Below are 26,671 nucleotides of genomic sequence, written 5' to 3' on the forward strand. Positions count from 1 at the left end.
ATCTCTGAAAAATATTAAAGGCTTTAAGCAGCATTACGTTTTATGCGAGAAGCATCACACTGATATATAGTTTCATTACTGTGCACTTTCACTCGGTATCAGTATGATATATATTTTTTAAATTTTAATGCACAGAATGTGTTTTAAAAGTTATTAGGTTAGAAATGGGGATCGTGAAATACAAATGTTTTTAATTCCTATTTAATAATAATAATATCATCCATGATGCTTAGTCTTTACTAACCCCATTCACCAAACAATCCACTCCACTTGCTAGTATGAGATGGAATCCCTACCATACAGTTTCGACTTCTTACACCCGCCTTTCTGGGTGAGCTACGTCATCATTAGTTGCTCTACCTACCAGAAACACCCAGCACGTGGGGTAGGGCAGCCAATCACAGATAGGAATTTTTCAATGACGTCTCATCACTAGCTCATATAGTTATACGGATTGCAGTTCAACAATAACCACTACCACGCTTTTCGTTGCTACAGTAGCCTGGGGTTGGGTTCAGTCGAAGAACGTAATATACACAGAAGAAACCGAAGGCAGTGGCGGTGGTGACCCACAGCCCATGCGAACCTTGTTGCAGAAGTCTGTTTCTGGTAAGTTAGTTTCCTTCCTATTTCTGTGCATGAAAATTTAATGTATATACTATATCCGAATTCAAGAAGCATGTTTGACAAGAGTTTCACAGAAAAATTATACAGGAAGGTAAAAAAATATTGCTTGTTGTTTTGGGTAATGAAAGTTCTATTTGTATATAACATTTTTTAAAGCGTTTTATATATACTTTAAAAGTTTGTTTGGGATAGTTGCGAAAAAGTACACAAATACTTCCTTATCTTGAGCTGCTAGAAAAAAGGAACTTAATAGCACCCACCGCCAACCGTTGGGTATTTTTATAATGAGCACGGCCCCAAAACGTGGATCGCCAGTTTGTTGCAATGGGTTATAAACCATAGACACAATAATTTAAATAATTAACCAAATACCAAATTATTATGTAGCTATTGTTCAGTTGCGTTTTCAGAAAATTATTATTCTCACTTGCGTATGCAAAGTGTACCAAACTTAGCAATACACTTTTGTTGATTTAGCTTGTAACCGCTAGATGTCGCCTTGGGAAAGAATGTATGAGGGTTATGTTAGACTTAATGTATACGTAAGAAAATATTATTTTTTTTGTATATTAACATCAGTTTTTTTTTAACTTCAGTTGAAGTTGATAACATTAATGTACAAATAAGTAGTACAGGTAAAATCCTGGAAGCTTAATTTGTAATATTTACACAAAAATTCAAAATCAGTATGTAATAATCATTAGGCCTAGTAATGTAGTATACTAATATGGCTGAAGTTACAAAATGAAAATAACAGCCGATGTTATTGGTATCACACGTGATATCTTACCGTTATCAAGAACATTAAACTAGCAACAATCATACTGATTTTATATGTTAAACACTTAGTGTTATTTAATGATGATATAAATTTTAGATATTCTCAACAGAATATCAATCGAATTATTTTGTCTCAACTTCAGTTTAATATAGACAAATGACAACAACAGGAAAATTGAGAAATTAAAAGATTCAAGTTAATAGTGCTGACTAAACTTAAAATACATGTATACCTGCTACACATTGCAGTGTAACTTACATTTGACAGTATTACTCTGAATGTTAGTGTTGCAGTGTCACACTGCTTTCAACAAATATCTTATATATAACAAGTTTATGTACTTGCATGTCAAAAACTGTTAATATACTATTGTGACTTATCATGTGTAAGTATTAAAAACTAGAAATAAAAATAACTAAAGAAAGTTTGTGATGTAGTAGTAAGACAAAAAAATTAGGCCTTGTCTACTAGTACCACTTATCTTCTGTTACTAAGAAATACTTAGTAGTGGCAATATTAATAGCTACGTCACTTGAATGAAAACCTTGAGTTCCATAAATGGATACAAAATTTGTTGTTGTACTTTAGTATGTATAAATGTTGTAACACAATCACTTATTTGGAAAAAAAAAAAGAATTTGTTTGAAAAAGTACACCAACTAATGTTTTTTCATAGCCTATTATTGAAACGAGGATGAAGAGTGAATGAAAAAAACCTTTCTTTTTTGTTGGGTAACTTGCTTTATACAAAGGGGACAGTATTGTAACTCTAAAAATAAAAACATATTCAAGTTACAAAGCCTATCTTTCTCCTGGTTTATTAGTAGCATAATTCACTTGTACTCTTAGCTATTTATGAGCTTTTATAACTCAAATTTTTTTCTAAGTTTCTGAAAAATGTGAAGCAGGTGACAGGCTTGTATTGTTTATATAGGGTGTATGGAAAATCACTGTGCATTTTAGTCTGTTAATAAATATATAAATGCACAGTGACTTTCCAAACACCCTGTATAATAAACAGAGAATTTTGTGATACTGTTTTTAGGTGTGTGGCTTGAATTCATTATTAGTATAAGTACATAAGTTTGATGAAAATTACAAATTATATAATGTAACGTAATTTTTAGAAACTAATTGATACCTTTGGCATACATTGGTATATCATCACTATTTGTGTTCTGTATTGGATTTCTTTATTAGAGCAACAATACAGAATTGCTTAAGAATACAGATGTTTATGTAATGTATCATTACAGACAATAAAGGATCATTTTGTCTTTCGAGGATGTCCTTGCACACTCACTTGTAAGAATCTAAATTTGCCCTGTATTATATTTTTTCTCAGAAATTATATAAACTTTAATCTATTCCCTCTTTAAAGTTTTGTAATATATTTTCTTTCACTGTTGTCTATATGTTAACCACTCAGTTAGAGAAAAGTTAACTAGAGTCTGTGTATTTCCAAACCTTAAACTTGTATCCTTTCATTCTGTTCTTTCAAAATACTACTCTATAATATCAGAGGTATTTTTCCTATCAGTTCCACATATAATCATGCAAACTTCCATATTCTATGGTTGACATAATATATTCTTCTTTGCTTTCTTTCATGAGTTTTCAGAATAACTCTTCCATCATCCTAGTATATCTTGCAGTGAGACAAGATTCCTTCTGATATAGAAAAACTAAACCTGCACACAACAATACATGCAAGGCCTAACTAGTAAAGTTATCTAACTAAAAAAAAAAAAAGATAGCTTAGTTTGAATACATTATTTTAGAGTACAAAATAACTAAAGCTTAAGTGACTTAGTTCAATATTTAGAAGTTTTAAGGGCCTGGATAAACAAACAGCCTGTGAAAGATGTGTTTTAATTGTATAACAAAAAAGTATAGGTATAAATTAGATTCTTGGAAAGAAAATGGTACATAATTTATTTTATAATATGATTTAACTGATGATGTATATTTTAATTATAAATTTATTTGAAACATTGTTTGATATATTGACGTAAGAAATGAGTTTGTATTCTCTATTTCTTTGGTTGATTTAGGGTTAACATTGTCTGGTTTGTTGAATATTTTTCTGTTTTTAAGTTGGTATGCTGTATCTTGGTTTGGTCTTCAGCCTTGATGATTTTTGGTATTTTTAAATTGTATGACCTTCGGTTGGATTTATATTTAGAATCAGGGGCTGGCAATTAGTGCAAACTGGTTGCTTTAATAATTATTTTTATGTATCATAAAGTATATAGAATTAACAGTATGATATTCTATTCAATATTGACTTTTATTGTTGTAAGGTTTTGTATGTACGTGTGGAGTTTCATACTTTTTCATCTGATATAGTTTACAACTAGTTATGTCCAGCAAATATAATCTGTTTACAAAGTTTTATTTACACAAGCTTTACTAAATGCATTTTAGCTGACGTGTGTATGATCCATTATTAGACAAGTTGATACATTTTAAATTCAACATTTATACACTAAAACCACTTTAAAAAAAGTTCAATATGAAATTTATTGACTAATTTTATTTTTATTTTATGTATTGACAGTACTAGTCAATTTTTAAGCTTTTGAAAGAAATAACAGTAGATAATTTTGAAGTGTGGATACTAATAATTTTTGTAATGGTAGGATCTATATTTATCTCAATCTGTACATATATTTGGTAATGAGAATAAGGTAACAGACACAGAACTTCACACTTGAAGTATAGGATAAAGTTCATTGATTATATAGAGATCTGGCTGTAGTAATTATAAACATACTAATTTCATTATAATTATTAGTTAGTACTGTACCATGTTCTCAGTACTCCCTTAAGAAGTTGATACCAGGGAAGGGGCTGATAATGGACTGTTAATTAATATAATTTTGTTTTCACAATTAATATGGTTAAGTGATGTACAAAAAAAAATACCATGTTATCTATGTAATGTTTTGGGACAACAAGAATTTTTTCTATGGAATTCTAATAAAATTTTGCCACTCATTAAAATATTTTCAACAATTTTGTCATAAAAGCTGGACATTATATTAGCACTACTTACTGTTTTGTATATGAAATATCTAAATAAAACTTTGGATTGTTTCAAAAACAGTTCGCATATACATATAACTTTCATTGGATGAAGTTTTGACATCAGTGAAAATGAATTGAAAAGCAAGATTAGAGCTTACTAAATTAGATAAGTGTTGGGTTACAAAGGAAGACTTGAAAGTAATTGTAGTTTTTCCAAGTAAACTGACATTTAAAGAAGTAAGCAAAGTGTCTCAGTTTTAAAATGACTTGTGTTTTTCGAAGCCTAACTATTCAGTTTGTCTCAAAGCACTAATAATTATGAACTTTATACTAAAAAATTATGACTAAATGACAGTAAATGCCTTGAAATTGATAACTGTTTAACTTCTGAATCAAGTAGAATAATTAACAAAATAATCTACTCACTGTAAGCTGCTTGTGTGTGTTGTACACATGTGCTTGCTGTTCATTGCTATCTTGTACTTGGTTGTATTAATGATTAATGAGAAATTGATATTAATACAAACTACATCTGCTGTTTACATTAATAACTAAATCATTTGCTGACTTAAAGCTGCTTAGGGGAAGGTACAGTCTATTTGACCTGTGACATGGAGTACTAGACCAGAAGCTGGCTTTTTGATTTGTCTTTTGATTTGAGAGAGAGAGAGAGAGAGAGAAAAAAAAAAGTGAAATTCTATTTATGTCGTCTTGTGTCACATTTCCTAATAGGTGCTGGAACTTACCCAGTGTTGGAAATTTTTTAAAATATTTAAATAACACCATAGACTTTTTAAAAGATATAATGCTAGTCCCAACTGTAAACATGTTATTTTTGAGGTTATTAGTTTCACATTATTCTCGTATCACTGGAAGACGTAAAGTTGTATATTATATAGGCGCAAACGTTATATTAGTACACTTACGTGATATAATTGTGAATTGTTTTTATTCACATTTCAAGCTTTATATAAAAATGAGTTAAGCGTTGCATGATCGGTGTTAGTTCTGAAAGTCAAAGCGATTTGTGTCGGTGTTGTTATTCGTGGTGAGCACAGCCCAGGTTGCTTTGTGCTTAACTACAAACTAAACAAAATAATAGTAAGTAGTGTTTGCAATGCTGTAAAGAATTTCCATTACCGTGCTCTCCCGATGGTATGTCTGCGGACTTGCAACGCAAGAAATCGGGTTTTAATACCCGGGGTAGACAGATAAATAGTCCACTGTGTAGCTTCATGTTTAATTACTAACAAAGAAACCATTGACTGCTCTGTAATGTAAATGTTTATTTTAAATTTTCCATATCACATTTCTTTTCATTAAAATATACAAAGTGCGTATTCAATTACAAGACAGTACAAATTGTCATAGCTTGAGTCGTGCTTTGCAGCAAAGCTTACTATCTGGATTTTTCTAGAACACGTTTTATTAATAAATTAAGTTGGCTTATACTTGTTTGTTTCAATTATTAATGTGTCTTGATTACTGGGGCATTGAAACTTGTTTTATTATAAAATCGCAAAGTGTGCAATCAAATTAAAAGTCCACAATTTTTCTTTCATCTTGTCTGTTTTTTTAATTTCGCGCAAAGCTTCTCAAGGGCTATTTGCGCTAGCTGTCCCTAATTTAGCAGTGTAAGACTAGAGGGAAGGCAGCTAGTCATCACCACCTATCGCCAACTCTTAGGTTACTCTTTTACCAACGAATAGTGGGATTGAGTGTAACATTATAACGCCCCCACGGCTGAAAGGTCGAGCATGTTTGGTGCGACCGGGATACGAACCCGCGACTTTCAGATTACGAGTCGAACGCCTTAACTTGCCGGGCGTCTCTTTCATTCTGAGATGGTTGTAGCTTGGAGGGCATGACGTTACATATTAAATGTGTACGTTATAGTAGTGAACCTTCCTGATGTAATTTTGATTTTTCTTCACTTTTCTACCATTCGATCAAAAGAAATGTGACATCAAATGATAAATGAACTACCTTTAACTACGGTTAAGTTATTTATGCGTGTGAAGTTGTATCAATGTGTTAGGCATCATTTCTCAACACATTGTTCAACCAACATATATATAAGATATAGTTCTAATGTTTGCCAAAAAAAACATCGCAAAAGCAATTTTAAACATTTTTTTTTTTATGTTCCACACTTGCTTGTGGTCTTTTTTCAAATAAAGTTGGTCCTGCATGGCCAGGTGGGTTAAGGCGTTCGACTCGTCATCTGAGAGTCGCGGGTTCGAATCCCCATCGCTCCAAACACACTCACCCTTTCAGCCGTGGGGGCATTATAATGTGACGGTCAATCCCACTATTCGTTGTAAAAGGAGTAGCCCAAGAGTTGGCGGTGGGTGGTGATGACTAGCTATCTTCCCTCTAGTCTTACACTGCTAAATTAGGGACGGCTAGCGCTGATAGCCCTCGTGTAGCTTTACGCGAAATTAAAAACAAAGTTGTTAATATTCAGTTTCGGCTAGATGGCGCCACTAGTATAAAAATTATAAATAAAATTGACAAAAATTATATATAAACACGTATTCATAAAAAAAAATGAGTGATGCTTAGGTAATGGTTCATTATTTATTTGCAGACTCTCCAAGTGTACAGATTGAAGTTGGAATCTAATTTCGTTTAGATGATGTGGGGTTGTATATGGTATTGTGCTAGAAAGGTTAAGTTGGCAATGGATATGGCAGATATAACGGGTTTGACACACTAGTCGTCTTTTTTTCTCTCAAGTTTTACAACGAAAATTTTCTTACTATTAAGTGAGACACTGTCTCCAACCTTAAGTTATGATTGCCTGTTGATGTGAATTTCTCAAGATAATTGCTCAACACATCTTGTTATCAATATAAATATTTAATTTGATATAAATTTTTATTTCTAATGTTTTACAAATAATGAGTACCAATAATAGACAGTTCTCACAAAAACTTTGCATGCAAAGAAAACAAGAATTTAATCACTGAAGTAACTATTTCTGTTTGACGATTGGTAGAAATAAAAGTACTTTCCATATATTATTCATAACTTATTAAAATTGTCTGTGATTCTACATAGTACACAATATTAAAACTTTGTTTTCTCCTTGAAGTTAAAGCCTTTCAGGATTCCAACTCCTATATAAAAACGAATGACTTTCCTCAATTTCCACATTTATATTACGTCCATGAGGTTAAAGCTACCACTTGGTTTATAAAAAAAAAAGAGGTAATAATCCTATGTCCAATATTTGTGCATCGTTATTTCCTAGTCGATGTCCCTTTCGCTTCTGAAACGTATTTAGAAAAAACCTTTCAAGTTTTTATGTGCTACAAGTCTGCGGAATTATAACGCTGGAAACTTGGTTTCAATACTGGTAGCAGGCACAGTACAAATAAACTATTGTGTAGCTTTGTGCTCAGCTATAAACAAACCTAAAAACAATTATGCGCAACTATCCTATCCTTTTCATTTTGAAATCCCAAATCTGTAGAATTACCCAAAGTTATTTAAGGTAAACAATTAAGCGAATCTCGTCATCCATTGTATTCTATAATGAATTTCTTTCAAATAGTTTTACAGTTGAAAAGTTATTCAACTATAAAGGATTTATGTTATAATTAAAAGTGTGCCTAAACTAAAGTACGAAAACAACTCTCTAAATATGAATTAAAACTCATGGTTGCCTTTTCCAATGGTTACAAAATAGGTACATATATTATAAGAAGGCAAACAGAGGTTATCTAAACATGTCGGTTCCATTGTATTAAAAATAGTGTTTTATTTTACGCATTATGATTGTTCCCGTGCCTTAATTTGATAGGTTTGAGCACAAAGAAGGGCGTATATTTACACATAGCTATTTTAGTTTGTTCTTTTTTTGACCTTCACACGACAGACTTTCTATCACGGGGTTAACAAGTTCTGAATGTTGAGACCATCGTTCGCTTCCTTTTGCTCCTAAAGATAAACGCACTCAATAATATGGAGCAATCGGTGCGTTATAAGGGTGACGTTCAATCCCAATATTCGGTGAGGTAAAATTTTCCGCTGTGTGCTGTGATGTGGCTTACTCTCTCCTAGTTTTTAAGTCCAAAACTAGGAATGGCTGGCACAGGTGGCCCTCGAGTGATTTTACGTGAATATATGAGAACAAACAATTATATAGATAGGTATTTAAGTGCACTCCGATACGCACGTTTTTATTATGTGGTAAACGTTGCAAATAGAACAAATAGCATACAAAAAAAATAGAACAAAAAAAAATTAAACGTAAAGGTCGTGTAGCATCTATGAATTTGATATGCGTATTGGGAAAAAAAAATGTCAGTAAAATTTTGCTTCGGTTAGTTTATATTCTCTGTAATTACAACCGACGTTACATCAAAACACCCTTATACCGTTTTTAATGGAAGCTTTGAAGAATGCTGAGAAACTTTAAAAGTGCCAGTTGCCGAAATGACGTTAAAACTATGTCCCATAGCTAATGGAGGCACCGCTAATTGTGGCATCAGTGCCTGTCAGGATCAATCATGTTCTTTTGCTCTCACTAGGAACGGAAATTGTTTGGAGACCTCAATCATGTTTTAAGATCGTCCACTTCAGCGTCACCGACATGATTTCTTACAGTTAATAGTGTTTGGTGTATTATAGAATATCGAGGCTTTTGTTCTACGGTTTGTTTGTTTGTTTGTTTTTTAAACGGGAGGTTACTATGCGTATAGATACAAGGATGTCAAGTGGCTGTTTCCATCTACTGTTTGTAGGAAAACCGCTGCCGAGACATTTTATTAAGTTGAGAGGGAAAAGGGGTTTCTAGAATATTCATCGTAAACTCTGCGCAGCGTTGGACTCGTAAGTGAAGGCGACACACGTACATGAGTTTTTGTTGAATCAGAAAACGGTCAAATGACTCTGTGAAAGCATGTTAGTTTTAGTGCCTTTCTGAACATTGTCAATCAAAACTCTTATAACGAGATAGTTTAAAAGTACGTAAACTACTCGATTCAGGTATCTAAAGATATCTTTCCAGAAAAGAACTTAAGTATCATTAAAAAGTCGTATCAATAATATATGAAATACATTTTGTTGTTAATAAAAATATTCCATTACAATACTTCCAAAAATGAAAAACAAATAATAAACAAGTATATTAATTTTTATGTGCACGTACTTGCTAGCTTAATTGGTCTACCGTCACAGTTCTTTAAAATTATGTTTTAACAGTTTCTACTGCGTGTCTGTGGGTGGGGGGGAGTGATTGATTTTTTAATTGTTCGGTAAACACTGACAGTACTGAACTAATTCACTGTCTGACTCAGTTACACATCATTCATTTTGTTTTCCTGCGACCCGGCATGGCCAGGTAGTTAGGGCGCTCGACTCGTAATCTGAGAATCAAGGGTTCGATTCCCTATCACAAATCACGCTCGCCTTTTCAGCCGTAGGGTCGTTATAAAGTGACGGTCAATCCCATTATTCGTTGGTAAGAGAGTAGCCCAAGAGTTGGCGGTGGGTGGTGATAACTATGGACTTTCTCTATAGTCTTAAACTGCTAAATAAGGGACGACTAGCGTAGATAGTTCTTGTGGAGCTTTGCTCAAAATTCAGAAAACACAAGTAACTAAATCATTTTTTACACGCTCGTAAATTGAAGATTAAAACATCCTTGAGCCAAAATAAATACAAACGTCTAAATGTTTAAAAAACCATAGCTTGCAGTAATAACAATGTGTTTGAGACAACGCGAAGTCAGTTTTCAAAATGAATATACATATGCATAAACAAAGATAACACAGGTACGATAATTTATTCTAAAATATATGTAATGATTTAATTCAAAATGTAATTTTCGTATTAACAAAAGATAAAACAATTTCACTTTAGAGTAAATATAAGATTTTTAAAGAAATATTTACTCACCTCAATTCTTATTCAAACATAAATTTCGATAACTTTACTGAATTATGTTAAAGTTTTGTTATTCATTTACATGTTACAAACGTTTATTTTCCACGATACGATATATACTTCTAGAAATCTTTTATTGTTACACGGTTAAAAGGAAGTTGCCCCCAAATAGCATAACAGTATGTCTGCGGATTAACAACGGTGGAATCGGGGTTTCGATTCTTGTGTTGGGCAGAGCACAGATAACCCATTGTGTAGCATTGTATTTAACTTCACACAAACAAGCTAATTATAAAGAATTATCAGAATCAAAGTTATGCTTCGTCACTTCTTTTGCTATTTAAGAATCTTGAAATCGATTTTATTTACTTGAGATCTTCAAGTCTAGTTTTATTATACAGGGTGCTCGGAAAGTCAATGTGCAGTTTTGTAATCATATGCTATAACAACATTCATTCAGTCTATTTCAAGCCAGCAACTGATAGCGGTGTTTAGAAACAAAATAAGAAGGATCCAGGCCTGCATTGATGCCAACGGGGGTCACTTTCAACATTGTTTATAATTGTCATTCATATTTACCTCCTGTATTCTATATTGAAACATGTCTGTTAATAAATATACAAGTGCACAGTGACTTTCGGAACACCCTGTATATAAAACAAAGTAGAACAGCAGTCTCCAATTATTTTTCACATTGGATACTACATCAGGTGATGACCATAAAGTCAAAGGTTGGGTCTGAGCTTGGGAAATATGGTATATTCTCTTAAGTGTTATAATGATTAAGGGCTCTGTTTTATAAAATATCTTATTACAATGCGAGCCACGAATCAGGTTTTCGAGAGCCTGACGTGGCTCACTGACTGCCTTGCCCGGCATGACCAGGTGGTTAAGGCACTCGACTCGTAATCGGAGGGTCGCGAGTTAGAATCCCCGTTGCATCAAACACGTTCGCCCTTTCAGCAGTGGGGCGTTATAACGTGACGGTCAATCCCACTATTCGTTGGTAAAAGAGTAGCCCAAGAGTTGGCGGTGGTCGGTAATGACTACCTGCCTTCCCTCTAGTCTTACACTGTTAAATTATAGACGGCTAGCGCAGATAGCTCTCGTGTAGCTTTGCGCGAAATTCAAAACAAACCAAACTAACCGCCTTTCGGAGATCACCGTTATTGAGGCTGGTTACTTTCTTGTTTTAAAGAGTTTACTGTCATTATATTTAAAAAGAATTGCAACATGTGTGTTCACTATTTTTTAAATTCATATAAGTATCTTTTTGTTTGCCCAAAAATAAATTAATGCTAAAGTCCCCCATAAAAGAGAGAAGCGTCGCAACCTATTATGTCATTTCAATAACAATTATGTAAAATTTACAGAAAATATGTAACTCGAACCATTACCGTTTTATTTAGTACAAACTCTAATAAGACAGCTAAAACGAAGAACTGAGTAATAAATTAACGAAATGTAAACTGAAACTAACTAAAAAAATATATATATATAAACTATGATGACACTGAGAAACTATAGTTTCTGTTCGGAAGCATTATTTAATCTTTTGCTCACTAAGCCTATTATAGAGTCTAAAATAAGATGTACATTGAATTTTATCTATGTAGAATGTTGTATACTGATGCACAGTAAAGCGTCAATATATCTAATGTTTTGTTCTCCAGTAGCGTGAGTTTGCTTTTGGAACATTCCAGAACACTCCTGTATGTTTACGACGATATTTCTGGAAACAGTTGTCACCTGTATGGGGTCAACTTCACAATGATATGTTCTAGAAAGATTGTTATTTAGTGTCGAAATGAAGTTTCAATGTTTCCGCTACGTTTCAAGCGTTGAAGGAAGTGTGTATTGAAACATGAAGCGTGTTTTCCTATTAAAGTTAAGCCCTGTATTTTATAATTTGTAGGATTTAAAGGTATGTTTTTTGTTTTAATTTAACATACACTGTGAAACTTTGTGTATTTTTCAAGTGGAAAACGGTCTTTTAGAAGCTTGAATATCACACTACGTAATTGTTCGTAAGTTCTAAACAGAGCACGAGAAGACAAGAAGGGTAAAGATATATATTCATGGTTCATTGTAATAAAAAATAAAAAAGCAGAAAATGTGTTTATACTAGTATAGCTGTATATATAACATATATATAACTACATCGGGAGACATATTGGTAAATTAAGTCTGATTGGATCCTCATGGACTACAGCTCTCACCTTTGATTTAATAGTCAATTTTGCAGCTACGCAGAAGGTTCAGAAAAACAAACAAACGAAAAAGGCATCAGAGACATTAGTTGGACACTAATTAGTTGTCCAGACAAGTGGAATATGATGAATATTTTACGTTCTATTACCTAAAATCCAGACAAGTGAAATGTGATAAATATTTGAGTAGCCCAAGAGTTGGCGGTGGGTGATGATGACTAGCTGCTTTCCCTCTTTTCTTACACTGCTAAATTAGGGACGGCTAGCGCAGATATCCCTCGTTTAACACAGTTGAAAAGGCGAGCATGTTTGGTGCGACGGGGATGATGCAAAATTAGGGACGGCTAGCAGATAGACCTCGTGTAGCTTTGCGCGAAATTCAAAAACAAACAAACAATTCACAGTTCTTATTAACTTTACACAACCAGTTACTTCTGTCCTCTTACTACTAGCTATTTAAAGTGGCTTAAAAATTATAAACTATTTTTCGAGAAATAATCTTTAATGTTTCATATTACATTCTCAAGGAGACAAAACATGAGAATATGATTCTTTTAGAATTTAAAACGTTCTCAAGATACATACATCCAACAAAATGTTTATTGGCATATAGTGTTGTTTTTGTCTCAGGACATCTGCCATGGAAATTATGTAAATTTATCATTAACATTAAATTATCTGTTTCTCGAATATGTAATTCGCCACAATTTACACATTTTAAAAGATATTTAACGTTCTTAGAATTGCAACTAAATAACTTATTAATAAAAAAACAAAACAAAATTTCTTTGTTATTGGTTTGGTAGGTTTCATATAACCTAAATTACATAAAACACAGTTCTCTCTGTTACAACTAAAGTTACCTTCTATAGAATAATTTGGGTGGGTGAGGGGTTATTCAGTAATCTATGCCAATTTTTAAGTTGTCTTTTTGATAAAATAACTTTTGAATACATGTTAGTTTTTATCTACTATTTGTTTTAACTGTTTATTAACAAATGAAATATTAAAATGTATATTTGGACAACGACGTACAACAAAAGTAATAATACTTAAATAGAGACATTAGTGACTCTAAAGCGAATATTATATGTAGATAATGTGGGTGTCAAACTTAATTACTTCAATTAGGAGAACCTGGCTTATAAGACAGAAGTGAAAATACAAAACGACAAACAGTGCAAAGTATTTATAAATTATTTATAAGGCCATTTGATAAACAATTTTTTTTAAATATTATAATTGAATATACGAGGTCTGTTCAAAAAATACTTGGACTGTTTGAATTGCGCGGCTCCAGTTGGTTCCAGTGGAATCCGCTTGGTGTCGCTAGGTTCGCACATATCAGCTGATTACGACGCCATTTTCCGATTGCAGATATCTTCATTTGTGTATTAGCTACGCGGTTTTAAGTGAAGTGCAATTTTTTCGTTTTGCGGATTTCAGAATGAATGACCTGAAGGAGCAACGACTTGCTGTGAAATTTTGTGTTAAACTTGGAAAATCTGCGACTGAAACTTTTGCTATGCTTAACACGGCTTACGGTGATGTTGCTATAAAGCGTACGGCATGTTTCAAGTGGCATGACCGTTTTAAGGATGATCGACAGTCCATTGAAGATGATGAGCATCCTGGACGTCCTTCCACGTCAACTGACGACCCACACGTCGACAAAATCAATACCCTGGTGTGGGCAAATCGACGTCTGACTGTCAGGGAGCTTGCTGAAGAGTGTGGGATATCAGTTGGATCTTGTTACGAGATTTTGACCGAAAAATTGAAGATGCACCGCGTTGCTGCGAAATTTGTGCCTCAGAACTCGTGAGTCTTTGGCCAAACACTCGATCACTGTTCTTCCCCACCCCCCGTACTCACCTGACCTTGTTCCTTGCAATTTTTTCTTGTTCCCCAAACTCAAAAGACCCTTGAAAGGAAGAAGATTTGAGACAATTCCCGAGATTAAGGCAAATGCGACGAAGGAACTGGAGGACATTACAAAAGAAGCGTACCAGGACTGTTTCAACAAGTGGAAACACCGTTGGGATAAGTGTGTGCGTTGGGGAGGAGAGTACTCTGAAGGCGTCCCAGACCTGTAATTTCTAAATAAAGTACATTTTGTTTTATGACGTCAGTCCGCGTATTTTTTTAGCAGCCCTCGTACACCTCTTTGCACGTTCTACTTAAATGAGTCAAGTCTCTCTGAGTGGGTATTTGGGTATTGATGTTAAATACCCAGGAGGGTCAGGTACATTAGACCTCTTCCTCCCTCCCGAACGTTGATAGCGTCTGTCGTTCAGGGGTTTGTTTTGTTATAGCTTTGGGCCAGATTATAACACCGTACTCAGGCCCGTTTCAGGGCACAGTCCATGCATGGACACACAATAAAAGGTTTTTTTTAATTTCATTTTAATATTTTTTGTATTTTTCTTTTTTTCTTATGTTACTTTTTTGCATAGAGAAAACGCTACTACTACTAGTAACAATAGAATAGAGAGAAAAATTAAATAAATAAAAGAGAATTATATAAGAAAATTAGGGATCAATAATAGAAAAACAAGGATTAAGTGCAAGGTGGCCAGCTTGTGCAACATTCCTCAAATACATGTTAAAAGGGGAGAGGTATTTAGGACTATTTACATCATGTACGTGGTATCTGTCGAGATCACACATTAAGTCATTCTTATGCTAATTCTTATTAAAATGATTTAGAGAATTAGAGAATACTTAAATGAGAGGGTTTCATTGTTGTTTTTTAAATTTCGCGCAAAGCTACACGCGAACTATCTGTGCTAGCCGTTCCTAATTTAAGAAGGAAAGACTCGAGGGAAGGCAGCTAGTCATCACAACCCCCTGCCAATAGTTTGGATACTCTATTACCAATGAATAGTGAGATTGACGGTAACATTATAACGCTCCCAGGGGATAAAAGGGCGAACATGGTTGGTGTGAGGGGGATTCGAACCCACGACCCTCAGCTTGCGAGTCGAATATCTTAACCACCTGGCCATGGCGGGCCCTAAGTATTTTATAACTCGTTCTTGATGAGAAACTAATAAAAGTGTTAACACCCATACCAGCCGTTCTGAGATACAGTTTTATAACTTGGTTCATTTTATTTTTAAGTGTTTCCATATTCATGAATTTTGCTCATTTAACTCTGTCAGTCTCGAATATTACCCTTTCTTAAGAAAGTTCTTATTTCGCTTATTTAAAGTATGTTATTCACCAAAGTTTTCTGACACGTGATGTAACAGAATCTCTTCTCTTGTATTACGTCTATAACTATATGATAATTCATTAACTTCCTTCCATGTTTCAGGACATTTAATTAAAAAAAAAAAAAGAGTAGATACGCTTATTTACCTATTTACCCACGCAGGTATGATTTGAAGCGTATATAGTGGCAGATTTAATGTTGTGTGGGGCCAGGGGATAATAATAGTTGGGGTCTCCATTAAAAGCATGGATCCTACGGCTGAGCCCCATATAGCCGCTACCTAAATACTCCACTGAGCGTATACTTTTAGCGTTATGGAATAAAAAAATATAAAGAATTGACGAAAAAATATTATTGTGTTTGTCCTAGGTTTACATTTTCTCTTGTGTAAACGTATATCTTAATCAACCATTCACACGAGCTTTGAGTGTCGCATGTGATTTTCACGTTGATATCATAAGTTGATTCAAAGCAAGCAGTTCGTCCTATTACCACGTTCACGAGCATCAGTTGTATATCAAATAAACGTAGCTGTGTATCGCATATCATACTCAGTTGCATTACCATTATGTCCTATGAATTACATGTGATACATAGAAAAGGAATAGGTTTAAAGTAGAATCTACAACGAACAACAAAAATAAATGTTAATGAACTTTTAAAAAACCATTTGCTAATAGAATATTTTTATTTTTCGAAAGTTTAGTGTAGTAATATATCTACTAATTCAATGTTGAATATCTTTATTATTATATTTTGCTAAGGAATCCTACTTCGTCTATATCTTATATTCATCGCGATATTGCCATTTTAACAGATGGCATAAAGATATATGAGGACCACATATTTAAGTACTAATATGAAGAAATTCGCGCAAAGCTACACGAGGGCTATCTGCGCTAGCCGTCCCTAATTTAGTAGTGTAAGACCAGAGGGAAGGCAGCTAGTCATCGCCACCGACCTCCCCTCCAACTCTTGGGATACTCTTTTACTAACGAATAGTGGAATTAACTGTAACATTATAACACCTCCACGGCTGAAATGACAAGCATTTTGATGTGACGGCGATTCAAACCCGCGACCCTAAGATTGCGAGTCGAGTGCCTTAACCACCTGGCCATGCAGGGCCACTTTAAAGATTTTCACTTTGATTTTTTAATCAACGTTCTTTAACCTTCATAATAGATACATATGCCATTTAAATTTGTTAACTGTTACACGCTGTAACGTTAAAAAAATTGGGTTTCAATAGCATCAATGGGCATAGCATAAACAGCCCATTTTGTAGCTTAACAACCAGCAAATAGCCACTATATTTTCTAAATTTGATTTTTTACCTATAGCTGGTAATTTCACCGCTTTATAACCTAACCTAACTAAAATGCATTCATTCACTTCTTAGATTTAATTTTTGCATGAATTGTTATTATAATCCATATTTTGTATAAAAAATATTCTGTTTCTGAATCTTTGGACATTTTAAATTGCATCAAAACCATTACCACTAACATAAATGTGTGCTCACACACACACACAGGTTTAAATAAATTTAAATATTTGAATGTTTTCTGCTGCTGTTTTTTTTTTTTTTTTTTTCAATTAAAATAATAACTTTGTGAAAACATAAAAAGGAATTTCGTAATATGTTTCGATATCCGTATTTTGTCTCGTTAATTTATAGGATTTCATATCCATCGTTTTAATACCAACATAAAAAAGAACATTGTATTTAAATTTCCCTTACCGATTTCCCCTTCTTAAATATCTTCTTATTTCTTATTCTATTTTATTTAGTTTAACAGAATTCAAATAACAATTATTTTTTTTATTATTGTATTTCTTTTTACACGGAATAATAAAAATATAATAGAGGTCAAATTAATGTTTCGATAATTTCCAAATTTATAATTCTTACATATGTGAATTTTCTAATCATTAATTTGCATAATATTATAAAGGCAGACGTTTGTTACATTTAAAAACTACTGTGTTTATAACCGTATTTACACCTAATTCTTGAAAATCCTTAAATATTCGTAAAATTATATAAAAATGCTTTTCATTTTTAAGTTGGTATAATACGATACTTTGTTAATATTGTGATATGTTTTATTTTAATAAAATATAATTAATCTTGCAAGTCTAGAAATTCTATGAGTGGTTACTTGAATTAACGTTTTGTATTTGCAATCAGTGTTGCTGATCATGATAGCTAAAAATATATTTGTTATTATTAAATAAGTCATTCTTTTAGTACGTATTAAATCACGTGTAAATTTACTCAGTGGTGTACTTCCATATATGTTGTTTTGAATTAAGCTACACAATGGGCTATCTGTGCTCTGCCCACCACGGGTATCGAAACCCGGTTTTTAGCAATTCCATAGAATAGTAAGATGTCACTAAAACATATGTTAGTCGTAATTGAGGAAATTATTTTCCAGAAATGAATGTTTAGGTATTAAAAGCTATACAACGTTTTTAGATGTTAATTTGTTGTAAATTATGTATATAGTGAAAAATGTGCATAAGGCATTTTGATAATTTTAAATTTTGACGCTAGGACAACATTTACAGTGCGTGTGCACATTATAGCCCATTGTGTAGCTTCATGCTATAACAACATTTGCAGTCTACACATTAGATAATTTTAAAACATGAAAAAAAGTTATCCATTTAGCATCGTAATCAATATAAGTATCTGTAGTATGTATGGAAAAAGAGGTTGAGTGAATGGACCTAAAAAAACAAACAAAAAAAAACCTTCAATAAAAATGTTTACCGACGAAAGATGGCGCCTTTACTGGAGTTAATTTCTGATTTGGACTGAAAAACTGAACGCTGTAAAGAAATAGACCAATAAAAATATACAATTTTCTGAAATGAAAATTCTAGATTTAAATAAAAAATGCAGAAAACACTTAAAGTAGGATACTGCAATTGTATACTATATACTGCAAATGTTTTTCTCTAACTTGTACTTGCAGTTTTACCTTAATACATTTTGTTTTACAAGATTTGTATTTTTAAAATTCTACAAAAATACTTTTATGAAGATAAATTAGAGATTTTTTTTTCTAAACTCGCTTTAAAGAGGATTTGCTTAGAGATATTTTTATTTCACGTTCTGAACCTTTTGTGAAAAATACTTCCCATATAGTCTTTGTTCATCTGCTGAGATCTATAGTGAACGTTTAACGCGCGGTTAGGACGTCTAGTGATAATTTGTTGAACTAATACTGTTGCGCATAACAAATATAATTATTCAATTACGCTTTAAATTAAAAACTACGATACAGTTCTAAGTATGGAACAAAAAGCTAAAGTATTAAACAGAGGTTCTGTTAAGTGTTATGCTTTTTCAAGCTATTTAAATTCAGAAAGATATATGCAGGAATAGCATATTTGTTAAAATTCTATTTCTAAATGATCCAGGAGATATAAAGACGAAATACCCTCTACAAGGAATATTTAATGTTTTTCAGCATATCTCCTTTGTTACGAATAAACAAAATGCGGTTTTCTGGTTGCTCAGAGCAAGTTTTAGAGGTTATAATAGTAAAATTGGGATTTCGATACCTTTCGTAAACACAGTGCAAATAGCAGGTAGCTTTGTGCTTGAGAACAAAGAAAGAAACTAGATACAAAATATAAACTAGAACTGTTTTTGTGTGTAGTGTATTTTATTATTATTATTATTAGCTAATGTTTTTCATCCACAGTTTTGATACTCTTAAGAAGAAACCGTACGTGCTATTAAGAGAAGACAGTACAATAACTAACACAAGGATGTACTTCACAGGGGCGAGTTCGTTAAACTTTATATATATATTTGCTCTAAGTTGAAGGTCTAGTTTTTGCTTGACAGCTCTTGGCCGTCAGATGGCCTTTCTTATAGTAGCGTAGTAGGTGCACAGCAAATAATTCCTAACGCACGTGGTAAATGTTGCCTGAAAAAAAAAAGTATGTATATTTGTCGTATTTACATGTACGGGTTTACATGTACGCATATAAATAGTGATATACCCACAGGGAAAATATGTTTGCATTATATATATATATATATTTATATGCATGTATGGTTGAGAATAGTACAACAACCACCTGTGAGTCAGCCAGTCATGAGGCGGAGCCGCGTCGCACGCTCTGCGCGCTCTTCAACCCTTGTTCACCCTTTCTGTCAGTGTTTCTCTTCTCCTGTTCGTGTGTTGACGCCCAACCGCTTTACGGCAGTTCCTCGTTCCTGGGACTAGGAACGATAGCTTCTGTTTTCTCTGAGCATTTGTAGGCCTTTTCCTATAGGCATATCACCTGGGAAAGGATTAGCTAAGTTCGCGGGATGGGCGCTAACACTTACGGAAAAACAGGAGACTGGTCGGCGTGAGTCAGACCGTTTTTACCAAATGTCAGCTGTTGTCTGTTTTTGTGTGTGGCACAAATGCGTTGTTTTTTATTGACTACTTCAACTGTGATCAGTAAAAACTTCCCAAATGAAGAAATTGCAGTTTGGTTGAACGGCGTGCCTTAATATGCTGAGAGAGGGGAGAAAGGTTTTTCAGGTTTTCTTACAAATGGAACTGCTATCAGTTCGAACTTTTATCTGTTAGAGATATTACAGGACATTAAAAGTTGTATAGGGTAATAACACACTCCCCGTAAAAAGCAATTATTCGATCTTTTAAAGCTGAAAGTCACAATTTTCGTATACATTGAGAACTCGCGAATGTTTTTTTTTTTTTTTTAATTTGTTTATTTCTTATCTAGAATAACTTTTATCTCGTGCGCAAAAGCTTTATAAGTGCCTCACTCTGGCGTTCTTTCCCTTCTTTATGGGCACCTTGCAGCCCTATTGTACAACGCAGCCGATGGAACAGGTTCGTGAGTTGATGAACCACTGTACTGTACCACCAACGCCTGACACTACGGCCACTTCTGCCCCTGGTCCAGGAGTAGGCCCCTCCTCCGGGGCTCCCTCATCCCCTTTCGTACCCACGGGATGTCTTGGAAATCGCATTATGTCACGTAACATGAATGGCACAGGTAAGTCAAGTGTTTCTCACGAAGCTTTTCTTAACCCGACCTTGTTTTCTGTTCGTTTACCTTCTATTTTCGAGTATATCTATAGAGTGTAAATATATGTTTCTTTCTCTCTTCGAGTACCTTTACGTAGAGTGCAACATTTCTTTCAGACGTACACGCACATATTTTGGTTCTTTGTAAAACTTGTAGCTACACATACAATTTCAATTTTGAACACCATTCTTACGTCCTAATAGATTCGTTTTTTCTTGTTAAACTAGGAGAGAATAAGGTTTTCTTCCCAAGACATCCGAATAAATAATTCTTATTTTCCAACATATTTTTACACAACAAAGCCTTTTTTTTCTTCTTCTGTCAACAGTAAATCCATTTAAGCAAACTTTCATCTTCGTGAGGTCTGATTATTTTTACTTCTATATATTCATCGCCTGATATAACCAACCTTTGGTTAGTAAGAAAAGCCAACATATATATATATATAATCCGGGTAATAGTTTCTGTCTGTCCTCACGATAGGGTTAAGTTTTGTTTCCAAACAAGGCAGGGGTGCTTCTTTGTTCAAAGGTATCCAATCAATTTTTTTTTATACATCGCTTTGAAAGAAGAGATGAAGAACTAACGGTTGGAAACGAAGCGCTATGCAGTAGTCTGTATGTCAGTAGCTAAATACAATAAAAATGAATTTTACAAAGAGTAATTGCCTTTATGATTGAAAGTAAAAATAAGATGACATGATTAGCCGGTATGTTTTAGCTCTGCGTTGAAAGGAGTGGCCGAAACTGTATTTCATGGTTGAAAATATTTACGGGCTTAGGGAATTTAATCTGATAACGTGCTGGTCTGTGTGGATATGAAGAGTGATTATTTCTGCTACCAAGTCAATATTTACAGTAAAACAAACATGTGTTTTTTGTATTTTATTATTTTCGTTCTTTGGTGCTGCGTGTATTTTATTTGATTTTTTAAAGTGCTTATTCTATTTCCAGTGTAGGACAGGTGATTAAGGGGCGCTTGACTCGCCATCTAAGGGTCGAAGGTTCGAATCCCCATTACCGAACATGTTAGTCCTTTCAGCCGTGGGGGCGTTAAAATGTCACAGTTAATTCCACTATTCTTTGGTAAAAGAGTAGCCTAAGAGATGGCGGTGGGCGGTGATGACTAGCTGTTTTCCCTCTAGTCTTACATTGCTAAATTAGGGAAGCTATTGCAGATAGTCCGCGTGTAGCTTTGTGCGAAATTTTAACAAAATCAAACAAATCTTATTTTTTTCAATAAACAACGAATTCAGTCCTTCGACACGTAACGTTATACAAAACAGGTTTCCGTTACAAAATATTTAGAGAAAGTATCTTTCAAGTTTAGTTTTTTTTTAAATTTATACTTATAAAAGAGACTTTTGGTTGCGAAGAACCACGTTTGTGGCAAATGTTAGTTTTAACATTGAAAGAGATAAGGGACAATAACCGTATTTCTGTAACAACTAAAGCATGAGAACTGAACTCCTGTATACAGCTTATTTGATCTAGCAGTCTCCTTGCTTCTGTTTACACCTGAGCTTATTCGTTTTACCAAAGATCTGCTATAAAGGCTAATACCAGTAAACCAGGTAAGTCACCGAACATTTGTTTTTAAACAAGATCATGCTTGTAAGTTTCTTTGGTTAAGACAACGGATAATAATGTTTTTTTTTGTTTTGTTTTTTCTGCTAGCATCTAGCTTAAATATTGTTAAAAGGCCACTTCTATTCGCCTTACCTAATCAAACGAATTGCGCCTTACGTTATTTATTTGATGTTACGAATAATAAAAGTTAGTCAGTTTCGTTCTCTGCTGTGCTGTAGAGTTGATACCCCAATACGCTTGGTTGTGCAGGTTGTGGGATCGAAACACGGCGCAGAACGTGGCATTTCTCTAGTGTGACGGTAAGTTACACCGTTAGTTTGTAAAAGAGTAGCCCTGTAGTTGGCAGAGAGTGTTGCCAGCCGGCTGAACTTGTTTGAGTTGCCATTTCGTAATTACGGAAAGCGGATAAACTTAGTAACTTTGTCACAAACAAAGCAGTAAACTATTTTTTTTCGCCCTAATATCGGACTGAACCAGTTGGATGATTAGAACAATCTATGCTTGATAAGTCTTGAGTTGGCTCAGTTTTTGTTAAAAGCTCTATAGCAACTAACTCTGTATGTATCTTAGTTTCTTTTAGTTTTCGTTCTGTCGTTATAACAGACTTGTTTTGTGGAGAAACTTGTTTGAGACAGCAAGCCGTTTGTTTCTTGTTCGTGTGACTTTGATCGTTCTGATGTGTGTAATTTGTTCATAAGTCCTTTATTTTGGGCAACGTTTGTCTCATATTCATATTTCCAGAGTTCCCAACTTAGGTGACAAAGTGAGAGAGATATATATCCTTGTGGCGAAACCGAGGTTGCTAGCACTGCGGGCACGCGACACTCCTAGGGGTGCCCTTAGGGCATGTTTCTGGTCATAATGTTGCGGAATACCATTTCTTGCGGTTGACACCAATTTAAAAGGTTATCAAACCGTAATAAAATAAACATCCGATCTGCAAAGTTTGTTGATTAAAAAAAAAATCACGTCCTTTTTCTCTGAAAAGTGGATCAACGGTAACGTTCTCAAGAAAACAAACAATGGAGTTTGTGTCTTGCTGTACGGGATAATTTCGTATATCATCGTGAGGGATGAAACGCAATCGTCACAGTTACAGTTGTCGCTGATTGGTGGAGACTTGGCACTTCTGTATACATAGTTGTATTACCGGATTAAGACAATTCCACCTTGGATCCTCTTTGTACGTTGAAAGTCAAACATACGCGATTAAATAAATTCAAAAGGCATTGACACAGCGCTAATTGCCGTAGACGTGATAGTAAAGTTTGAATTTCATCACCGAGATAGTGTAAATACTGCACGGTGCAATGCTGTTCATATGGAAGAGCAGAGTGTTGGAACTTCAATACGGAAAATACTAATTACATTTCCCTGATAGTATTCTCCGGATATCTTTCCTGCGGTCTTTGGTACAAAACCAATGTTTGTTTTTAACCACAGAAATACACGTTAGAAAGGTATTACCACAAAGATGTTATCGTGGAATAACGTATAGGAACCACGTTATATTTAACCGGATTTAACTTGACAGAATATTTTTGATACTTATATTAGTCATAATAAAGTTAGCCAGAAAAATAGCATAGCGATAATTTTGCGTACAGTACTCTCTATGCTTCATTAAGCCGTAAATATAAGAATAAGCCATGGTGAATACCGTAATTATTGTTTGTACAATAATTCTTGATTGGAACCCTGTACAAGATCCCATTAAATCTCCTGTTATTAGTACATGTCTAATTAGGAAACTACTACCACTGCCACCTGCTGGATTAAATTATATCTTTAAAATGTTAGTAAAATTGACTTCTGTCTCAATATTATCACGTGTGCAGGAAAATCTGATATGTGAATATTCATTTTAAAATTCTGTTTTACTGAACATTGATTTATCTGAGCTTCTTAGATCGCCCCTGAATTAAAACATGGTCCAGGTCACTCCCTGACCTTGAACTAAGACACGTCCCGAAGTGAATCAAGTCGCATTCAACCTCCCTTCATCTTGAACTCAAATACAGCCCAGCACGAATTGACGTAGCAAAGAAAGTGGGTTGGGTGAATGGTCAATAATGATTTATTGAGAAAAAAAAGACAGTAGAAAATACGTGTAACCTTAAAACTGTGTCTACCCCATCTTCACAGACTGTGGAAACAACCCCATCTGTTTTTTGGAAAACATCAGTGAGAAAAAAGGAAAGTAGAAATGGATATTCACTGGAACTTGTTGAACAAATTTGAATTGTGGGCAATGAATAAAACACGACATTATTATTGTGTAATAAAAACTTAACTTTTATTTACAAGTTCAAATACATACGCTTGTAGAAAGTAATTTGATGAGATTTATTGTTTTAACAGCGACACTTTAGGTATTGGGTGTTTTAATATATTAGGATTAAGTGTTAACTTATTTCAGTGTTTAGAAGCACTTTTAAGTTAGAAGAAAGTGCAAAACTTTGGATATTCGCAAAATTCTTTACGATCAGCTTTATTTTACGGCATTAATTTGGCGAAATTATTATATTTTCAAAATACTTCAACAGAATAATTGTAACGTCAAGGTTTTAAACTACTAAGTTTACGCCAGTGAATTTTTTTTTTTTTTAGAATGTCGATGCTTCTCAGTGTCACAGAGATATCTGCAAACTAACAAAGCTGACATTTGGGTTTTGATACCCCTGGTGAGCAGAACACAGATTGCTCATTCTGTAGCTTTGCACTTAATTACAAAGAAGTTACAAAAATTTCGATATGTTTATTTCAGAAAGATCTGTAATACAGTGAGTAGTTATTCTGTGAGAAATTTTATTTGATGTGTTTCGTTTGTTTTTCAAATTCGTGCAAAGCTACATGAGTGCTGTTTACGCTAGCTACAACTCCTATGGCAGTGTAACTCTAAAATAGAGGGAAGGCGGCTAGTTATCACTACCAACCACCCACTCTTGGGTGGCTCGTTTACCAACAAACAGTGGAATGACCGTCACATTAGAACGTACTCAGAGCTGAAAGGACGAGCATGTTTGTTGTGTCGGAGGTTCGAACCCGCGACTCTTAAATTGCGAGTTGAGCACCCTAACCACCTGACCATGCCGGCCCATAATTTTATTTGAAAAACAGAAATATTTTAAACATGTGTATATATATATATATATATATATATATATATAACACAATTGTGAACTCGCGTAAATCCAAAATAATTTAATATAATTTAACACAATATTATAATTATTATTAATTACCACTTCTTCTTCACTGAACTATTGTTAATTTTTGATCTTATGTGTGGTTGGAAAGATCCGTTAATATAAATACAACACAAAAGGTAGAGTAAACCGTACTTACCCTGATCCCTTTCAGGGCATTGTTCGTGTAACTACTTACATTGTTGTGACAAATATTCTTTCACTCGTATTTGGTGTTACAAAGACCTGAACAGTTTAACTTCTATTTTTACACATTTTAATAGTTCCAACAGTAGTGGTGAGCATTGAATAAATACTCTTTCTTTTGTTTGTGTGTTTTTGAATTTCGCACAAAGCTACTCGAGGGCTATCTGTGCTAGCCGTCCCTAATTTAGTAGTGTAAGACTAGAGGGAAGGCAGCTAGTCATCACCACCCACCGCCGACTCTAGGGCTACTCTTTTACCATCGAATAGTGGGATTGACCGTCACATTATAACGCCCCCATGGCTGGGAGGGCGAGCATGTTTGGTGTGACGGGGATGCGAACTCGCGACCCTCAGATTACGAGTCGCACTCCTTAACACGCTTGGCCATGCCGGGCCACGCGAAAAGCTACATGAGGTATATCTGCGCTAGCCGTCCCTAATTTAGCAAAGTAGGAATAGAGGGAAAGCAGGCAGTCATCACCACCCACCTCTTGGGCTACTCTTTTTACCAACGAATAGTGGGATTGAACTTAACATTATAACGCCTCCACGGTTGAAAGGGTGAGTATGTTTGGTGCGACAGGGGTTTGAACCCGTGACCCTCAGATTACCAGTCAAACGCTTTAAAACACCTGTTGGTTAACATCACTACATTACAATTAGAGCAAAATTGAATTTCTACTACATGTTGTTGATTTATTTCAGAACTTTGTTATAATACAAGATCTTTAGAAAATAACATTTATATTTGAGGGTTTATAATACAAAAGTAAAATAACATGTAGAGAAATTAATAGTAAGAAAACAATGACTTGCAAGTGTTAGCTATTGTTATAACTACATCACATAGTGTT

At 34.1% G+C, this 26,671-nt stretch overlaps 1 protein-coding gene across 8 annotated transcripts in view; it reads left to right on the forward strand.

The window, feature by feature from the left end:
* Positions 1-461: 461 nt before the first annotated feature.
* LOC143240121 (NAB transcription cofactor mab-10-like) overlaps positions 462-26,671 on the forward strand; it is a 185,443-nt gene continuing 159,233 nt past the window's right edge. For 4 of the 8 annotated variants that reach the window (XM_076482030.1, XM_076482031.1, XM_076482035.1 and 1 more), the window contains exons 1-2: positions 474-609; positions 20,605-20,800. In XM_076482030.1, the coding sequence (XP_076338145.1) occupies positions 20,626-20,800 (175 nt within the window). In that variant the 5' untranslated portion in view covers positions 474-609; positions 20,605-20,625. Of the gene's footprint in view, positions 610-20,604; positions 20,801-26,671 lie in introns of all 8 variants that reach the window. The other 4 variants (XM_076482033.1, XM_076482037.1, XM_076482032.1 and 1 more) reach the window with 3 other exon arrangements.

The sequence above is a fragment of the Tachypleus tridentatus genome, chromosome 13 (assembly GCF_004210375.1).
Source record: "Tachypleus tridentatus isolate NWPU-2018 chromosome 13, ASM421037v1, whole genome shotgun sequence".
In the NCBI taxonomy this organism is placed as follows: Eukaryota; Metazoa; Arthropoda; class Merostomata; order Xiphosura; family Limulidae; genus Tachypleus; species Tachypleus tridentatus.